Source organism: Microcaecilia unicolor, unplaced genomic scaffold (assembly GCF_901765095.1).
Source record: "Microcaecilia unicolor unplaced genomic scaffold, aMicUni1.1, whole genome shotgun sequence".
Taxonomy (NCBI): Eukaryota; Metazoa; Chordata; class Amphibia; order Gymnophiona; family Siphonopidae; genus Microcaecilia; species Microcaecilia unicolor.
Window position 1 is genome coordinate 234,892 of NW_021963242.1, and position 21,125 is coordinate 256,016.

The window sequence follows — 21,125 nt, forward strand, 5'->3', positions numbered from 1 at the left end:
TAAAAGGTAGGTCTTTAGTGATTTTCGAAAGTTGATAAGGTCATGAATATTTTTTACGTCAAGTGGTAAGCTGCGTGCCAATGTAAGAAAGCAGGACGCGCGAACTAGTTTGTATTTTAAACCTTACAACTAGGGAAGTGGAGTCCTAAGAATGTACGTGCTGATTTTTTAGCGTTCCTGGGAGGTAGATCAATAAGGTCTGACATATATGCCGGAGCATTTCCATGAATGATTTTATGAACCAGTGTGCAAACTTTGAACACAGAACGTTCCTTAACTGGGAGCCAATGAAGCTTCTCTCTTAGGGGTTTTGCACTTTCGTATTTTGACTTTCCAAAAATGAATCTAGCTGCGGTATTATAACACAGAAATATGTATGCAGCCCATTGACAGTATGGCTGGGAATGTTTAACACTACACAAAAAGATAAATGTTCTGCTTCTATAACTCCACTCTTCATTTGTTTAGAATTTCTGTTGATCCATCTGTCTACATAGCTGTTGTCCAAAATACAATACCAATAACGAAACATGAATAATGTGCTTTCATACAAAGCACATATTGAGAGAACATATTGTCCCACCGTAAGCGAAAATGGCTACAAGCTCACATATCACAAAAAAGTGCATTTCAAAAATACGCAGCTGTGTTTGCGTATTTAATTGCCAGTGAAGGGCACCTGCTCAGATAGACACTACTGACTTAGGCCCAGATGCACAAAACGTAACGAGCCAGAAACGTGCTTTTTGTACTGGTTCTAGCCAGTTTTAGCGATGACAGAGTTCAGTGACACATGCCTCAAAAGGGTTCTGTGGGCTCTTTCCTGTCACCGTAGCAGCTAAGGAAAATTGTATGCAAAGTTATTCTAATGAACTAACTACGATTCAAATGTGCGTTCCAAATGATGTTTTCCTGGCGAAGCACAGAAAGGGCCACCTACCTTTACGATGAAATTTTTACAAGGGGTCAGGATCTGCCAGTACTGCTGTTTCCTTCCCATTACCAGCTGCCGGATGGCTGAGCAGAGCTGTGGCATTTCTACTGCCCTCCCCCCCCCCCCCCCCCACACACACACGCACTCGCCAAGCATGCACACAGGCAGCCTTCACTCTCTCCTTCACCTCGCTTTTCCTTGCTTCCCTCCCTGCCCGTACTTCTGCTGAGGGTCTAGCGTCGATAAAAAACAAAAAAGCTACCACACTGTTTTCATACACGCAACTTGTATACATATATGAAAGACTTCTCTAGCATATGCAGTGCAGCCACGCTTAGCGATTGGCTGTTCTGTGCATGCTCAGGTGACCAATTGGCTTCCCCCCTGCCGAGCTGCTCACTGTTTTTGTAAGAAGCTCATTTGCATGCCGATTGTTTGAGCATCCCTCGCTATTTCCACCTCGATAATTTTTACCGAGGTGGAAATAGCGATCGGTGTTTACAGAGACTTTGGTGCTTCTGCCTCTTAGTTTATGTGTGCATTCTTGCCTGAGGGTTATACCTAGTCCATGCTAGGTTCCTGTCTATATAAGGGAGAAAGAAGTGAGGGGTCCTTTTACTAAAGTGCGCTGAAAAATGGCCTGTAATAGTGTAGGCATGTGTTTTGGGTGCTCGCAAATCCATTTTTCAGCGTGCCTGCAAAAAATGCCATCCATCCAATCTGTCCTACAAGATAAACTCATTTTACATGGCATGTAATACTTTATATGTATACCCGAGTTTGATTTGTCCCTGCCTTTCTCAGGGCATAGATCGTAAAATTCTGCCCAGCACTGATTCTGTACTAAAGGTTCTGAAGCTAACATCGAAGCACCTTAAAATTTACACTCTAGCCCTTCCATATCTATTCAGTCACGATCAGAGCACAGACTGTAGAAGTCCACCCTGTACCGGTTTTACTCTCCAAGTACCAGTGTCGCCACCTAATCTCCGCTAAGATTCAGTAGATCCATTCCTTCTAAACAGGATTCCTTTGTGTTTATCCCACACGTTTGAATTCCATTACCATTTTCATCTCCACCACCTCCCGCAGGAGGGCATTCCAAGTATCTACCACCCTCTCTGTGAAAAAATACTTCCTGACATTACTCCTGAGTCTGCCTCCCTTCAACCTCAATTCATGTCCTCTAGTTATACCACCTTTCCGTCTCGGAAAAGGTTCATTTGCGGATTCATACCTATCAAATATTTGAACGATTGTATCATGTCGCCCTTGTTTCTCCTTTCCTCCAAGGTATACATGTTCAGGTCGGCAAGTCTCTCCTTGTACGGTTTGCAACACAAATCCCATACCATTTTTGTAGCTTTTCTTTGCATCGCTTCCAGTCTTTTTACATCTTTAGCAAGATACGGCCTCCAAAACTGAACATAATATTCCAGTGGGGCCTCACCAACAACTTGTAGAGGGGCATCAACACCTCCTTCATCTGTGGGTTATATCCCTCTCTATGCAGCCTAGCATCCTTCTGGCCATGGCCGTCACCTTGTCACATGTTTCTTCACTTCTCCTATTCAGTATCTCTCTTTTGGGTTTCTACACACCAAATGCATCACTCTGTACTTCTTGGCATTAAATTTAACTAATTAATAAACTCTGGGAATTAATGCTACTTCCAGTTTCCCTCTTAATGGACTTAAAACCTCTATGGAAACATGATTACCTTTAAGCTATGAATTATAAGATCTTTCTTTATGTGTGATAGTGCTCAGTATTGGGTGCATATTGTAGAGCTAATGGTAACTCTTCTTACAGCACCAACGCCCTCCATCATATCACTATCAGGCTTATTTCAAAAGAGAAGGACGCCCATCTTTCGACACAAATCGTAAGATGGGCGTCCTTCTCACAGGGTCGCCCAATCGGTATAATGGAAAGCTGATTTTGAGTGTCCTCAACTGCTTTCCGTCGCGGGGACTATCAAAGTTCACAGGGGGGGGGGTGTCGGAGGCGTAGCGAAGATGGGACTGGAGCGTGCCTAACATATGGCGTCCTTGACCCATAATGGATAAAAAGGGCGTCCCTGACGAGCATTGGATGACTTTACCTGGTCCTGTTTTTCTTACGCCCAAGCCACAGAAAGGTGCCCGAACTGATCAGATGACCACCGGAGAGAATCGGGGATGACCTCCCCTTACTCCCCCAGTGGTCACCAACCCCCTCCCACCCTCAAAAAAATCTTCAAAAATATTTTTGCCAGCCTCTGTGCCAGCCTCAAATGTCATACTCAGGTCCATGACAGCAGTATGCAGGTCTCTGGAGCAGTTTTAGTGGGTGCAGTGTACTTCAGACAGGCGGACCCAGCCCCCCCCCCCCCACCTGTTATGTTTTGTGGTAGTAAATGTGAGCCCTCCAAACCCACCACAAACCCGGTGTACCCACTAGCTGCCCCCCTTCACCCATAAGGGCTATAGTAGTGGTGTATAGTTGTGGGGAGTGGGTTTTGGTGGGGGTTTGAGGAGCTCAGCATGCAAGGTAAGGGAGCTATGTACCTGGGAGCAATTTCTAAAGTCCACTACAGTGCTCCCTAGGGTGCCTGGTTGGTGTCCTGGCATGTGAGGGGTACCAGTGCACTACGAATTCTGCCTCCTCCCACGACCAAAGGGCTTGGATTTGGTCATTTCTGAGATGGGCGTCCTTGGTTTCCATTATCGCCAAAAATCAGAAACAACCACATCTAGGGACGACCATCCCTAAGGATGACCTAAATTTCAAGATTTGGGCGTCCTTGACCGTATTATCGAAACGAAAGATGGACGTCCATCTTGTTTCGATAATACGGGTATCCCCACCCCTCTGTCGGGACGTTATACGAGGACGTCCTCAGCAAAACTTGGGCGTCCCTTTTGATTATGCCCCTCCATGTGTCCCTACCTCCCTACCATCTATGCTTTACTTTATAGTGGATCATAAACATTTTTGCCTTTACAGCTTTATATCTAAATGCTTATCCTATCTGAGACTTCTATGTCCAGCTGTACTGTACTCTGCATGTACCGGCGTTTTACTGACCTGGGGCGGACTGTTAATCGGTCCACACCATAGGACAGTCGAAAAATGTATTCATTCCCCTGATGATGCGTAATGCGAAACATGTGAGCATGTTGGGAACGGGAGTTGAATTACTGAGATAGGGAACACGATGAATATCACTGAGGGAAACGGGGAGCAGATCACGAGCAAAGGAGAAAAGAAAAAAAGTGGGTATGATTTGAGCTTCTGCCTATCTGTGGCACTATATAGAGACAACATATCCCTGTAAGATAAGTGGATTTTGTTCATAAACTTTGGTTGATAAAGTATAAGATCCGGAGTATAGTGCTATGATGGTGGGCGTTGGTGCTGTAAGAAGAGTTACTCATTAGCTCTACAATATGTACCCATAACTGAGCACTATCACACATATAAGGAAGATTTCTTATAATTCATAGCTTAAAGGTGATCAGGTTTTCATAGAGGTTTTAAGTCCATTAAATTGTAACTGCCAGACTCTCGACCATTCTTCTAACGTTTGGAGATCCCTTCTCTTCATTTCTATTCCTTCCACTCTATTGGCTATCTTCATGACATCCCCAAAAAGCCACACCTTTCCTTCCAACCCTTCAGGAATATCTCTCACAAATATATTAAACAAAATGGGCCCCAACACCGACCCATTTTTCTCAGCATCCATCCAAGGTTAGTAGCTGTGCTTTTCAGTGTTACCCTCCTGAAGGGGTTTCCCATTTTCTGTGTGGAGGTTTCATTGGAGTGGGTTGGATGAATATACATATTTTGTGATGTAAATGTACTTAAACACCTGGGGGTCCCATTTGCTAAAACCCAACAAAACAATAATGAGCTAATGTGCCCAGCAGGAAAACATTATTAAATTATAGTTGATCAGGATTTGGCTCTACAGAGTTAAAATTAAGACTCCAACTTGGAGAAATTGCACTGGGATAATATTTGGTCAATGTTAGATAATATTCCTGCGAAGCATTTTTACTCTGCAGTATTTAGAATGAATATTTTAGTGTGTTGATTTCCATCTAAAAAATTTACTTTTTTCCTCTCACCAGTTTCCTAAGAAACCATTTGCTCAGAACAGTGATATTATGAGTTAATGGGTACTATAGTACAATACTGACATAGGCTAAGTGCAAATTAGCGGTGATAGTTTTAAGAGTGGATTGCTTTAGGGTAGCAGAATTTAACACAATTAGCAATCATTATTCCCTGAAAGAACAAAGGCAATCATTTACATTAGTAACTCTTTTAACCTGACAAGAAATACTTTGATTCATGCTGCGTTAACTTTGTTGTTGAACTTTCCTTATTTATTTATTTGCCACCTTTATGAGGAAATTTACCCGATACGCTATGCAGCAAGTGCTAAAAAGTACGCACTAACAGGCAGATGATCAAAAGCAAACACCGGCGCTAGAGGCTGTTAGCGCCATACTAGCTCCGGCGTTTGCTACCGCCCCATGGTCAGAGCCCTCGAGCGCGTGAAACAACGCGCTCGAGGGCTCTTAGCGCAAGTAGCATGCAAATGCATGGTAATCAGTGCTTAACACATTCATCCCCAATGATCAGCGTCCAGCGCCCCAAAGATTGGGTCGCTGGCCGCGACAAACCCTACGCCAGCTCGGAGCTGGCGTTAGGGTTTGCAGATCATTGGGGAGGAATGGTGAGCCCTGTCCAGCATGCATTTGCATGCTGGCAGGCCCCCATTCCCCCCCCCCCACAGCAAACCTGCCAGCGAGGGCAGTTGAGGACGTCCAAAATTTGGATGTTTCTGTGACGGGGCAGTTGAGGACATCCAAATATTGGACGTTTCTGCAATGAGCAGTCAAGGACGTCCAAAATTAGATGTTTCTATAAGAAAGACGTCTTTCTCATAGAAACATCCAATTTTGGACGTCCTCAACTGCCCCGTCGCTAAACCTCCGACACCCTCTTGAAATTTGGCCGTCCCTGCAACAGACAGTTGAGGACGTCCATCTTCCGATTTAAAGATGGGCATCCTTCTCTTTTCATTGGTCTCCAGTCCAGACCTGTCAAACAGGTGTGGGAGGATTGTGCTGAGCGCATGCTCAGGCACAATTCTCCCGCACTTCTACCCCATAATCGGAGATAATTGCGCTGCTTACATTTGCATGCATTATCTCTGATCATAGGTCTAATAGCGCCCTGCGCTGTTCCAGTGCTATTTTAGAGCGCTGTTTGGAACAGCACGGGGCTTTTGATCATCTGCCTGTAACTGTATTGTGAGGTAGCAACTGAGCAGATCATGGGCTGAGCCTGCACGTGAACAGCACTTGGGAGTTACTGCTTGGCAAGATTACTATATGCTAACTGGCGTGGCTGCCAATGGCACAAGTGCGCTTAGTGGGTAATTAGAAGAGACTTCTGCCTGTTTAAATCACACTCTGGCTGCCAGTATTTAACTGGGTAGTGCTGCTGAATATCGACTCTTGCCAGCCATTTTTAAAGTGGGCCGGAGAGGGACGTTGTGAGGAGTCAGGGAGGAGCTAACAGCTATATGGGTGTCAAAAATGTTCAGTGTCAGGGCATGCAGGACCACTTAAATAGCAGTCCTAACTTTGGTCGCTTAGCCAGAGCCGCTGAGAGACTGAACCAGACCAGGGGCAGGGCTGCCACCACCTCAATGATCGTCATCGCTGCCGCCCCCTAGTCATTCTCCTCTGCTGCCCCCCCCACGATCATCACCACTACCTCCCCCTCCACCAGATCGCTGCCGCAACTGCATTTGAAATACCTTGGCTGGCGGGGGTCCCGAGGCCCTGCCAACAGAAGAGGTCTTCCTCTAGCGCTGCTCTTCACTCTGCCGATTGCTTGCCCCTACGGCTGTTTTTTCTCTCGGGGAATGCTCGGTTTCAAAACCAAGTGTGCGTGCCTGAGAGGATAAGCAGCCGCTTAGAAAGCAATGGGCACAGTAAAGAGCAGTGCTGGAGGAAGACCTGCTCCTCTGGGTCCTCCCCAGCCTCCAAGGAGGTCCCAATGCCAGAGTTTTCTCTCTCCTGCTCCTGTCGGGGCGCGATCACCCGGGTCCCGTCAGGAGCAGGAGAGAGAGACCCTGGCGCTGGGCCCCCCTTGGAGGCCCAGGCCCGGGTAATTTTGTTCCCCCCGCCCCCCCCCCCCCCCCCCCTCTCGGTGGCCCTGCACTTAGCTATGTGGGTGTAAAAATTGTTCCTGGAGGACCACTTAAATAGCAGTCCTAACTTTGGTTGCTTAGGTATATGGGTGCCACACTGAATATGGACCTCACATGCATAGCTTCTGGGTAGTAACCAACCTTGTTGGATGTGCTCCCCTATCTCCCACCTCCCTATGATCATGCCCCCTCTGATTGAGACCTCTGAACACCCCCCAGCTGATTTAGACCCCACGAACACCCCTGACCGATTCAAACCCCTTAACCCCCCACAAATTCAGATCCTACTTACGTCTATGGTGGTCTATTGGGGGTATCTGGACAAGAGCTCATGGTACTAGTGTTATAGATCAGCTTTCCATATATTTTATTTATCTTATTTATAACCCGCTTTTATTCAAAGCGGGAGCAGAGTTACATACATAAAAACATTAACAGCCAAAAAAAAAAAAAAGTCAGACCCTTAACGATCTACTTCATTCTTTAAAAAGGGCTTTACAAAATAGTGAGTCTTTAAAATACATTTAAATTGTAGAGTATTTTCACAGGTTCTCAAACGTCCCAGTGAAGCATTCCATAATGATGGATCAGCAATTGACAAGACTCGCAGTTTTGTCTCCATATAACCATATGATTTTGGAGCAGGGGCGTAGCCAGACTTCGGTGGGAGGGGGGTCCAGAGCCCGAGGTGAGGGGGCACACTTTAGCCCCCCCCCCCGCAGCCGCCAGCACCACCACCAACAACTTTGACCCCCCCTACCGATGACGCTCTCGACCCCGCCCGCCATCGCCGTCTGCTACCTTTGCTGGCGGGGGACCCCCACCCCTGCCAGCCGGTCTTCTTCCTTCGTTTGGTTTCTGAGTCTGACGTCCTGCACGTACAATGGCGACGGCAGATTTTGGGCGGGTTGGCGGCGGCGGGGGGGGGGGGGGGGGTGAGAGGGTTGTCGGCAGGGGGGTCCAGGCCCCCGTGGCCCCATAGTAGCTACGCCCCTGTTTTGGAGAAGGCAGGCAAAGTTGTTGAGAAACATCAGATCTCAAAGCAATTCCTGGTTTATACATGTTCAAAACATTACAGAAGTATGTAGGCATGTCCCATATATACACTGATGAACCAACACAAGCACTTTAAACAAAACTCTGTGTGTAAAGGGAAGCCAATATAGCTCTTTTAACACTGGCGCTGTATGTTCAGATTTTGAAACTCCCATAATTAATAGTGCAAATGCATTCTGAATGACCTGCAGTGCCTGCAGTCGAAAAGAAGAAATACTTAAAAACAACAAATTATAAAAATCAAGCTTGGTTAAAATCAGGCTCTGCACGATCATTCAAAAATCCTGCACTGATACCATTCCATATAGAACTCAGCTTCCATGTATGGATGGCTGACCTCTAGTGGTAGAACCTGAGTCCATTGCTAGAGCTCACGGCAGCCATTTTAGTACACGGAGCACTAGTAGCAAGAGTGAGTGGGAATCACTCCTGGCCGGATACCCACACTGGATGGGGGTGGTCAGGGGTCTGAGTTGGCATGGGGAGAGGTGTTTTGGAGATCTGATTTGCTGGGGGATGTTTGGGGGGGATAAAGAAATTGATGGAGGCACTTAGGTCCCAGCTGATATCCAGTCGGGACCTGCGTAAATATGGGTGGCCAGCAGCAGTCCATTCAGGCCCAGATATTCAGTGTCTGTGCCCAGGCATGGCCTGACATTGAATATCCGAGTCTAACTTAGCTGGTGATGGTCAATATTTAAAAGCACGCTGACTACCACCGACTGAATATTGACCAGTCTCTTACCGGGCTTTTGATCTGAGAGCACTTATGTTATCGTTCATCAGGCGAGGCGTATTTTATTCAGGTCTTTTTCTTACAGATACAGGAAGGTGGTGTCCAATAACTGTACGGATGGCGTGCGAGAGCAGTACACGGCTAAACGTCAGCAGTGCCCTGGCAAGGCTCCACGGGGCCTCCGTATCATCACTTCCGATGGCAAGCTGATAGCAGAACAAGGGCACAATGTGACTTTTGTACTACAGCTGGAGGAGGTATAGTATAACTTCCCTTTCATGTCTTCTGTGTCTTTTCCCCAGTAAAGTCGTACGTTTACGAGCGTGGACTCTATGCTTAACAGTGAACAAACAAAATATACCCAGAGCTTTCTGAGCTGCATGCTTACTGCTTACAGCTCCTCAGTTATTTCAACATTTCTTTTCTAATAGGGAGGAGTGGCCTAGTGGTTAGAGCAGTGGCTTAGCCACAGGTGGGCTTGGGTGGGCCAGGGCCCCACCCATTTATGGCTCAGGCCCACCCAACAGTAGCACATGTTTAGTGGTAACTGGAGGGAATCCCAAGCTCCGCCAGCTGAAGATTTTCCCCTGATGGTAACGAAAACGCTACTCTCCATGACACCGGCACCTGCGCATGCTCAGTTTTCAGTGCATGCCTGCTTCCAAGGTGAAAAGAAGCATTTTCCCACCAGCTGAGATAAATTTTTTTTTTTTTTTGGGGGGGGGGGGGGGGGGGGGGTAGAACACTTGGTGCCCACCCAATTCCTGCCTAGGCCCACCCAAAATCTGGGTTAGAGTGGTGGAGTTGTCTGGCTACGCCCCTGGGGAACTGGGTTTGATTCCCACTCCAGGCACAGGCAGCTCCTTGTGACTCTGGGCAAGTCACTTAACCCTCCATTGCCCCATGTAAGCCGCATTGAGCCTGCCATGAGTGGGAAAGCGCGGGGTACAAATGTAACAAAAATAAAATAGATACTATTGGAGATTCTACATGGAATGTTGCTACTATTGGAGATTCTACATGGAATGTTGCTATTCCACTAGCAACATTCCATGTAGAAGCCTGCGCGGCCACATTGGTGATCTGCAAGGGCCGACTTCTACATGGAATGTTGCTAGTGGAATAGCAACATTCCATATAGAATCTCAAATAGTAGCAACAGTGGAGGAGTGGCCTAGTGGTTAGAGTGGTGGACTTGGTCCTGGGGAACTGGGTTTGATTCCCGGCACAGGCAGCTCCTTGTGACTCTGGGCAAGTCACTTAACCCTCCATTGCCCCATGTACAAATAAGTACCTTTATATAATATGTAAGCCGCATTGAGCCTGCTATGAGTGGGAAAGTGCAGGGTACAAATGTAATAAATGTTCCGTGACATTATTATATGGTTATAGTTTGAAATTCCATGCTTATCAAAAAAGTGCCTGATTTGGTCATTTTATTTGGACCTACTGCTACTACTTAGCCGATGTGTACACAGACATGGAGATCACGCTTTTATCAGTAGTTAGCTCACCTAGATAGGATTTTATATAGTGCTGGGGAGGAGACGGCTGTCTTGGTACATGTGGGTACTAATGACATAGGAAAATGTGGGAGAGAGGTTCTGGAAGCAAAATTTAGGCTCTTAGGTAGAAAGCTGAAATCCAGATCCTCCAGGGTAGCATTTTCTGAAATGCTACCTGTGCCACGCGCAGGGCCCAAGAGACAGGCAGAGCTCCAGAGTCTCAATGCGTGGATGAGACGATGGTGCAGGGAGGAGGGCTTTAGATTTGTTAGGAACTGGGCAACATTCTGGGGAAGGGGGAGCCTATTCCGAAAGGATGGGCTCCATCTTAACCAGAGTGGGACCAGGCTGCTGGCATCGGCGTTTAAGAAGGAGATAGAGCAGCTTTTAAACTAGAAATGGGGGGAAGGCCGACAGTCGCTCAAAAGAGCATGGTTCGGGATAAGGTATCTTTCAAAGATATCACCATAACAGGGAAGATAGAGTATCCTGATAGTGAGGTTGCAAAAGAGATTGTAGTAGATCGGGTATCTTTAAATAACAATAAAAGTCAGACAAAAGATTGCCAATTAATACTGTCAAGTACTAAGCATGATGTACTTAGGAACAACAAACATAGTTTGAAATGTCTATATGCGAATGCCAGGAGCCTAAGAAATAAGATGGGGGAGTTGGAATATATTGCACTAAATGAAAATTAGATATAATAGGCATCTCTGAGACCTGGTGGAAGGAGGATAACCAGTGGGACACTGTCATACCGGGGTACAAATTATATCGTAGTGATAGGGTGAATCGGATTGGTGGAGGGGTAGCATTGTATATTAACGAGAGCCTTGAATCAAATAGATTGAAAATTCTGCAGGAAACAAAACACTCCTTGGAATCACTGTGGATTGAAATTCCATGTGCAAAGGGGAAAAGGATAGTGATAGGAGTGTACTACCGTCCGCCTGGCCAGGACGAACAGACGGATGCGGAAATGTTAAAGGAAATCAGGGACGCAAACAAACTGGGCAACACATAATAATGGGGGATTTCAATTACCCGCATATAGACTGGGTTAATGTAACATCTGTACACGCAAGGGACATAAGATTTCTTGATGAAATCAAGGACAGCTTCATGGAACAGCTAGTTCAGGAGCCGACAAGAGAAGGAAAAATACTAGACTTAGTCCTTAGTGGTGCTCATGATCTAGTGCAGGGGGTAACGATACGAGGGCCGCTTGATAACAGTGATCATAATATGATCGGTTTTGATATTGGCATTGAAGGAAGTGAAACTAGGAAATCAAGTACGCTAGCGTTTAACTATAGAAAAGGTGATTACGACAAAATGAGAAAAATGGTGAAAAAAAGACTGAAAGGAGCAGCTCGCAGAGTAAAAACTTGCATCAGGCGTGGATGCTGTTTAAAAACACCATCCTGGAGGTTCAGGACAAATATATTCCACGTACTAGAAAAAAGGGAAAAAAGACTAAACGTCAGCCGGCGTGGCTAAACAGTAAGATAAAGGAAATCATTAGAGCCAAAAAACAATCCTTCAGAAAGTGGAGAAGAGAACCAACTGAAAGTAACAGGATAGATCATAAGGAATGCCAAGCCAAATGCAAAGCGGAGATAAGGAGGGCAAAAAAGGACTTTGAGAAGAAATTAGCGTTGGAAGCAAAAATACATAGTAAAAATTTTTTTAGATACATTAAAAGCAGGAAACCGGCCAAAGAGTCGGTTGGGCCGCTGGACGAAAATGGTGTTAAAGGGGCGATCAAGGAGGACAAAGCCGTAGCGGAGAAATTAAATGAATTCTTTGCTTCGGTCTTCACCGAGGAGGATTTGGGGGGGACACCGGTGCCGGAAAGAATATTTGAAGCGGGGGAGTCGGAGAAACTAAACAAATTCTCTGTAACCTTGGAGGATGTAATGGGTCAGTTCAGCAAGCTGAAGAGTAGTAAATCACCGGGACCTGATGGTATTCATCCCAGAGTATTAATAGAACTAAAAAATGAACTTGCGGAGCTACTGTTAGAAATATGCAATCTGTCCCTAAAATCGAGTGTAGTACCGGAAGACTGGAGGGTAGCCAATGTTACTCCGATTTTTAAGAAGGGTTCCAGAGGAGATCCGGGAAATTATAGACCGGTGAGTCTGACGTCGGTGCCGGGCAAGATGGTGGAGGCTATTATTAAGAATAAAATTGCAGAGCATATACAAAAACATGGACTGATGAGACAAAGTCAGCACGGATTTAGTGAAGGGAAGTCTTGCCTCACCAATCTAATGCATTTTTTTGAGGGGGTAAGCAAACATGTGGACAATGGGGAGCCGGTTGATATTGTATATCTGGATTTTCAGAAGGCGTTTGACAAAGTGCCGCACGAAAGACTCCTGAAGAAATTGCAGAGTCATGGAATCGGAGGTAGGGTATTATTATGGATTAAGAACTGGTTGAAAGATAGGAAGCAGAGAGTAGGATTGCGTGGCCAGTATTCTCAGTGGAGGAGGGTAGTTAGTGGGGTCCCGCAGGGGTCTGTGCTGGGTCCGTTGCTTTTTAATGTATTTATAAATGACCTAGAGATGGGAATAACTAGTGAGGTAATTAAATTCGCCGATGACACAAAATTATTCAGGGTCGTCAAGTCGCAGGAGGAATGTGAACGATTACAGGAGGACCTTGCGAGACTGGGAGAATGGGCGTGCAAGTGGCAGATGAAGTTCAATGTTGACAAGTGCAAAGTGATGCATGTGGGTAAGAGGAACCCGAATTATAGCTACGTCTTGCAAGGTTCCGCGTTAGGAGTTACGGATCAAGAAAGGGATCTGGGTGTCGTCGTCGATGATACGCTGAAACCTTCTGCTCAGTGTGCTGCTGCGGCTAGGAAAGCGAATAGAATGTTGGGTGTTATTAGGAAGGGTATGGAGTCCAGGTGTGCGGATGTTATAATGCCGTTGTATCGCTCCATGGTGCGACCGCACCTGGAGTATTGTGTTCAGTACTGGTCTCCGTATCTCAAAAAAGATATAGTAGAATTGGAAAAGGTACAGCGAAGGGTGACGAAAATGATAGTGGGGATGGGACGACTTTCCTATGAAGAGAGGCTGAGAAGGCTAGGGCTTTTCAGCTTGGAGAAGAGACGGCTGAGGGGAGATATGATAGAAGTGTATAAAATAATGAGTGGAATGGATCGGGTGGATGTGAAGCGACTGTTCACGCTATCCAAAAATACTAGGACTAGAGGGCATGAGTTGAAGCTACAGTGTGGTAAATTTAAAACGAATCGGAGAAAATTTTTCTTCACCCAACGTGTAATTAGACTCTGGAATTCGTTGCCGGAGAACGTGGTACGGGCGGTTAGCTTGACGGAGTTTAAAAAGGGGTTAGATAGATTCCTAAAGGACAAGTCCATAGACCGCTATTAAATGGACTTGGAAAAATTCCGCATTTTTAGGTATAACTTGTCTGGAATGTTTTTACGTTTGGGGAGCGTGCCAGGTGCCCTTGACCTGGATTGGCCACTGTCGGTGACAGGATGCTGGGCTAGATGGACCTTTGGTCTTTCCCAGTATGGCACTACTTATGTACTTATGTACTTATGTACTTATGTGCTTATGTACTTATGTACTTATATTCAGGTACACTGTGGGGTTCATTTTCAAAGAGAAAAAAACATTTAAAAAGTGGCACAAAGTAGCCATTTGTTCAAATCGCTATTTTTGAAACTCACTTTCTAAACGTTTTCTTATGCAGTTAGTTGGAAGTGCTTTCAAATCACAAAGGGGGTGTGTTGGGGGCAGGATTTGGCTTTTCCTAAGATTTGAACATTTTTTCTGCTATGATGGAACAGAACAAAAATGTATGGGGCTTACAATTTAAACATTTGGTATTTCTTCACGGAGAGAGTGGTGGATGCTTGGAATGCCCTCCCGCGGGAGGTGGTGGAGAGGAAAACGGTACCGGAATTCAAACATGCGTGGGATAAACATAAAGGAATCCTGTTCAGAAGGAAAGGATCCTCAGGAGCTTAACCGAGATTGGATAGCAGAGCCGGTAGTGGGAGGCGGGGCTGGAGGTTGGGAGGCGTGGCTAGTGCTGGGCAGACTTATATGGTCTGTGCCCTGAAGAGCACAGATACAAATCAAAATAGGGTATACACAAAAATAGCACACATGAGTTGTCTTGTTGGGCAGACTGGATGGACCGTGCAGGTCTTTTTCTGCCGTCATCTACTATGTTACTATGTTAGACCTATTTTTGTCATGACACAAAAATAGCACACATGAGTTGTCTTGTTGGGCAGACTGGATGGACCGTGCAGGTCTTTTTCTGCCGTCATCTACTATGTTACTATGTTAGACCTATTTTTGTCATGACCAAGTCAGAAAAAGGTTCCCTGAATGACCAGATGACCACTCTAGAGATTAAGACATGACCCCCCCCCCCTTACTCCCCCAGTGGTCACTAAGTCCCTCTCATCCCCCCAAAATGTGAAAGAAACGGTACATACCAGCCTCTATGACAGTTTCAGATACTATAGCCAGTTCTATTACAGCAGCAAGCAGGTCCCTGGAGAAGCCTAGTGATTGGTGCAATGGACTTGTGGTGGAAAGTGTGAGCCCTCCATAATGCACCAAACACCCGCTGTACCCACATATAGGTGATGCATACCATGTAAAATGAGTTTATCTTGTTGGGCAGACTGAATGGACCATACAGGTCTTTATCTGCCGTCATTTACTATGTTACTATATATTAACTTTGTCCATTTTTCTTTTATGCTTAAGAGTCCTTTTACTAAACTGTGGTAAGCACTGCAGTCAGGTGTCCTGCAGTAAATTTTTCTTGTGCATATGCTACCCATGTGCTAAAAAAAAATAGCGCTGGGGGCGTGTCTGGAGGTGGAGAGTGGGGTCTGTTCTGTGCTAATCGGTTAGTGCAGCTACATTGCCGCATGCTAACTAATTAGCACATGGTTAGCGTGAGAATCCTTATGTCTACATAATGGGTGGCATTAGGTGGTCACCCACTAATGGGAAAATTAGCTCATGGCCATTAATAGTGAAAATAGAAAAATTGGCCATTTTTACCAATGTGGTAAGAATGGACTTAGTGTGCAGGAATGACCTTCATAAGGACGTGCTAAGGCCGCTTTTTACTGCAGTTTGGTAAAAGGGGCTCCTGAATTTGGAGAAAATGACTATTTCATATGACACCATTGTTCCAACAGAACACAGAATGATATGATCAAGACACTGTGACATATGGAGGGGCATAATCGACCAGAAACGCCTATCTCCATGGGCGTTAATCTCCGAGAACGGGTCCGTGAAGGGGCGGAGTGAACCGTATTTTTAAAAAAAAATAGACGCCCATGCTTTTTTCGCCAAGGTGTGAGCTGGGCGTTTTTGCTTTTCACCGATAATGGAAAATGAAATCGCCCAGCTCAAAAACGAATAAATGCAAGGCATTTGTTCGTGGGAGGGGCCAGGATTCATAGTGCACTGGTCCCCCTCACATGCCAGGACACCAACCGGGCACCCTAGGGGGCACTTTTACAAAAACAAAAAAAAAAGGTAAAAGAGCTCCCAGGTGCATAGCACCCTTCCCTTGGGTGTTGAGCCCCCCAAATCCCCCTCAAAACCCACTGCCCACAAGTCTACACCATTACTATAGCCCTAAGGGGTGAAGGGGGGCACCTACATGTGGGTACAGTGGGTTTGGGGGGCGGTTTGGAGGGCTCCCATTTACCAGCACAAGTGTAACAGGTGGGGGGGGGGGGGGGATGGGCCTGGGTCCACCTGCCTGACGTCCACTGCACCCCCTAACAACTGCTCCAGGGACCTGCATACTGCTGCCAGGGAGGTGGGTATGACATTTGAGGGTGAAAGTAAAAAGTTGTGAAACATCATTTGTTGTGGTGGGAGGGGGTTAGTGACCACTGGGGGAGTCAGGGGAGGTCATCCCCGACTCCCTCTGGGGGTCATCTGGTCATTTAGGGCACTTTTTGGGGCCTTATTCGTCAAAAAACAGGGTCCAGGAAAAGTGCCCTAAATTCTAGCTACAAACGCATCCATTATCGGCGAAAGGCGCCCATCTCTGTTCGGGTGATAACCACGCCCCAGTTCCGCCTTCACCACGCCTCCGACACTCCCCCGTCAACTTTGTCCGCATCCGCGACGGAGTGCAGTTGAAAGCGTCCAAAGTTCGGCTTTCGATTATGCCGCTTTATTTGTTTTTGTGAGAAGAACGCCCATCTCCCGATTTAGGTCGGAACTTGGGCGTTATTCTCGTTCGATTATAAGCTGGATGGTATATCACACCCTGACTTTATCAGATAATAAGCTTTCACTCTTACACTGCTGCTTGAAATTACTTTCAACCAAAAGCTTCAGACTTTTACAGACAGGTAGCTTTATTCTTGTGAAATATATTACTATCATGAAGCACATGCAAAGAATTAACTCCAGACATAAATTTCTAAAAACAGTCTGGTCAGTAATTGCTACACAAACAAGGGCATTTTCGAAAGAGAAGGACGCCCATCTTTCGACACAAATTGGGAGATGGGCATCCTTCTCTCAGGGTCACCCAAATCGGCATAATCGAAAGCCGATTTTGGGCGTCCTCAACTGCTTTCTGTCACGGGGACAACCAAAGTTCCCAGGGGTGTGTCGGCAGTGTGCCGAAAGCGAAATGGAACGTGCTTAAGAGATGGGCGTCCTCGGCCAATAATGGAAAAAAGAAGGGTGTCCCTGACGAGCATTTGGCCGATTTTACTTGGTCCCTTTTTTATCACGACTAAGCCTCGAAAAGGTGCCCGAACTGACCAGATGACCTCCCCTGACTCCCCCAGTGGTCACCAACCCACTCCCACCCTAAAAAAAAAAATTAAAAAGCATTTTTTCCAGCCTCTATGCCAGCCTCAAATGCCATACCCAGCTCCATCACAGCAGTATGCAGGTCCCTGGAGCAGTTTTTAGTGGGTGCAATGCACTTCTGGCAGGCGGATCCAGGCACCCCCCCCCCCCCTACCTGTTACACTTGTGGTGGTAAATGTGAGCCCTCCATAACCCAACCGAAACCCACTGTACCCACATGTAGGTGCCACCTTCAAATGTAAGGGCTATGGTAGTGGTGTACAGTTGTGGGGAGTGGGCTTGGGGGGGCTTGGGGGGCTCAGCACCCAAGGTAAGGGAGATATGTACCTGGGAGCAATTCATGAAGTTCACTGCAGTGCCCCCTAGGGTGCCCGGTTGGTGACCTGGCATGTGAGGGGGACCAGTGCTCTACGAATGCTGGCTCCTACCACGACTAAAGGGCTTGGTCGTAAGAAAAACAGGACCAGGTAAAGTCGTCAAAATGCTCGTCAATTATGGGTCGAGGATGGCCATGTGTTATGCACGCCCAAGTCCCGCCTTTGCTATGCCTCCGACACGCCTCCGTGAACTTTGGTCATCCCCGCGATAGAAAAGCAGTTGGGGATGCCCAAAATCGGCTTTCGATTATACCGATTTGGGCGACCCTGTGAGAAGGATGCACATCTTTCGATTTGTGTCGAAAGATGGGCGTCCTTCTCTTTCGAAAATAAGCCTGTAGGGTTACCATACGTCTGGATTTACCCAGACGTGTCCTTTTTTTTGAAGACATAGCCGGGCATCCGGGCAGGTTTTACCAGCCTACCTGTTTGTCTGGATTTGCAGACGAATGGGCAGGCTGGCGGGGGTAGGGGCGGGCGGGCCTCAGGGGTGTCCTATCCTCCCCTCCCCTACCTTTGTGTGGTGCTCTGGTGGTCTTGCAAGGTCACTGCTTGAACTCTTAGCAGGCATTTTGAATCGGCGCTCGGAGCAAGATAGGTCTACAGCCACACCGGGCAGGAAAGAGGGGGCTGCCCCGAAAAAGCCGCTTGACCACCATGGCACTACAGTAAGGTACAGGAGAGGAGGGGAAGTGTAGTGAATGGAGTCATGTGGGTGGAGGGAGTCTGGAAAATTGTGGAGGGGATAACATAGGGGGGAGAGAGAGGGGAATCTGGCTTTCTTTGTGGGGTATCAAAGTGACAGGGGTCGGGCGGGAGTGTGGCATATATGGGGTTGGGTGCAACAGTGAGGTATGACAGGGGCAGGGTGAGGGTGTGACCGGGGCAGGGCATGAATCCTCTTTTTGGGGGGGAGGGGGGGTAAATATGGTAACCCTAAGTGCCACAGAATATGCCTGGTTAGCTCCTTAGCTGAAACTGGCTATTTTATGGATGTTCTGGAGGTGAAGTCAGCACTTACAGAGTTAAAAGCTGATTTTCAGCACTTAACTACATAAGGTAACTGCATAAACAGGACGGAATAAAACACAGTATTATCTTTATGTGCTTAAGCACTGAATATCGCACTTAACTCCATATGTTTTAACTGGCTGTGTATGCCTGGTATTCAGTGCCAGTTCCCAGACATTGCCCAGCATTGCATATCCAGGGATAAAGCCAACAGCAGCCAAAATAATGCTGACCATCACCATAGTAACATAGTAGATGATGGCAGGTAAAGACATGTATGGTCCATCCAGTCTGCCTGAGAACATGAACTCATTATATAAGATATGAGGTGATACAACATATGTATACCTGATCTTGATTTGCCCATGCTATTTTCAGGGCATAGACTGTAGAAGTCTGCCGAGCACTGTCCTTGTTCTAAAACTTTTGAAGTTGTCCTCGAAGCCCTTGAAAAAGCTCCATTCCAACCCATCCAAATCTATCCAGCCACGATCAGGACACAGACCGTAGAAGTCCGCCCAGTACTGGCTTTGCTTCCCAATTACTAATGTTGCCAGTTAGTCTCTGCTAAGCTTCTTTGGATCGATTCCTTCTAAACAGGATTCCAACGTGTTTATTCTGTAGTAGATTGGTAGAATGGGATGTTGTCACAATTTGGGTTTCTGCCAGGTGTTTGTGACCTGGGTTGGCCACTGTTGGAAACAGGATACTGGGCTAGATGGACTATTGGCCTGGCCCAGTATGGCTAATCTTATGTTTATATAGATGAGGGTCTGTCCATGTTCTGCGTGTGTGACTGAGGTGAAGGATTCTGCTAGCATGTAATGTCTGTGTAGGAATGTGTAACAGTGCAGTTTGTTCCAGTTTCCCAATAGTAGGTATATTGGTGCTCCACAGTCCAGTGTAATATATATATAGCACTGTCTTCTGATAGGTGGGTTAGGGCTGTTATGGTGTGGTAAGTTTTGTGTTCTAGGGCAGTCCTGGAGTACCCCCTTGCCAGTCACCACACAAACAAAAGCCCATCTGATTTAAACAAGGTGTCTAGCAGTGGAAGGAATGTGTGTGCTATTCTTGAATATTTTTGCTTTGTAGTGTTAATATATGAAGACAGGTTGCCTGCTCTGGACAGTCCAGGGACCTCTTCTGCGTCCTGCCTCCTGATGTAACTTATTGTTTCCTTGTAGGCAGGACGCAACAGAGACAGCCTGTATTAATCATTGCCCGCCATAGCACCTGAGCAACAACACAGACACTTCTGTGTAGCTGACACCAACCGGCTCCTATTTTGTAAAAGTCTGCTCCCCCTGAGATCAGAACCTGGCTACGCCTCTGCACCCCTGGTTCGCCTTTCTTCCAGTGTATACATGTTCAGGTCATCAAGTCTCTCCTCGTATGTCTTGCTATTCAAACCGCATACCATTTTTGTCGCGTTTCTTTGAACCACTTCCAATCTTTTTACTTCTTCAGCAAGATACGGCCTCCAAAACTGAGGCCCTGGTTAGTTACAGAGGGATCTTTCTTAAGGGTGAGGGGCAGTGTTCTATAAACCCCATCACAGTGCTGAAAACATAACTAGTTACATATATCTCATGGTAACCAGTAATATTCAGCGCAGACCGGCTAAGTTTGGCAGCCAAATCAGATCACCTAAATAGCAGTTCTATCTTTGGCCGCTATAAACTTAACTGGCCAGTGCTGAATATTGACATTGCCGATTAAGCTTGAGTGGCCAAAAAAAAAAAAAGGATATTCAATGCTGGTCACCAGAAATGGCCTGACATTAAGTATCCAGGGTCAGTGCCGATCACAGCTGAATACTGGCCTCGGAGTTTGGAACACGATGCCAGTCTACAGGTAAGCAGAGATGAAAAATATATATTTCTTACATAATTTGTGTTTCTATATAATGTCAGCAAAGTACTTTGTGATCTTATATATAATCATTTATTTATACCAGAACAGGCAAGATGGAATTATATGACCCATAGCCATCAAGGTTAAACACTGACCTCTTCAGAAGCATGAACACACATGGGGAAATCTGAGTAAATTCATTCAGCTCATGCAGCGTGTATAAAGCATGCCAAACCAGGCTGAAAAATGCATGCTTCTGTGACTTTGCTTGAGGATGTGTGAATTAGATTCCTGAAAGAATAAGGAGAAAACAGCTCAATTCTTTCCACTTCAGAAAGTTCACACCAAGGTTCCTGAGGTGAAGGCTCTGCTGGCTGACCTTTTCAATGTTTCACTAGAGTCGAGAGTGGTCCCGGAGGGCTGGAGAAGAGCAGATGAGGTCCCTATCCACAAAAGTGGAAGTAAGGAAAAGGTTGGGAACTACAGGCTGGTAAATCTGAGTTATGTGATAAGTAAACTAATGGAAACACTTTTAAAACAGAGAATAGTAAAGTCTT

General features: G+C 46.3%; 1 protein-coding gene across 1 annotated transcript in view; it reads left to right on the forward strand.

Annotated features, from left to right (window-relative positions):
• The window catches only part of LOC115459102 (VPS10 domain-containing receptor SorCS1-like), a gene marked incomplete at both ends in the record, with an annotated part of 299,388 nt that overhangs the window by 232,332 nt on the left and 45,931 nt on the right, over window positions 1–21,125 (forward strand). Inside the window, 1 exon segment of the mRNA XM_030188967.1 lies at window positions 9,029–9,200. Coding sequence (XP_030044827.1) covers window positions 9,029–9,200 — 172 coding nt within the window.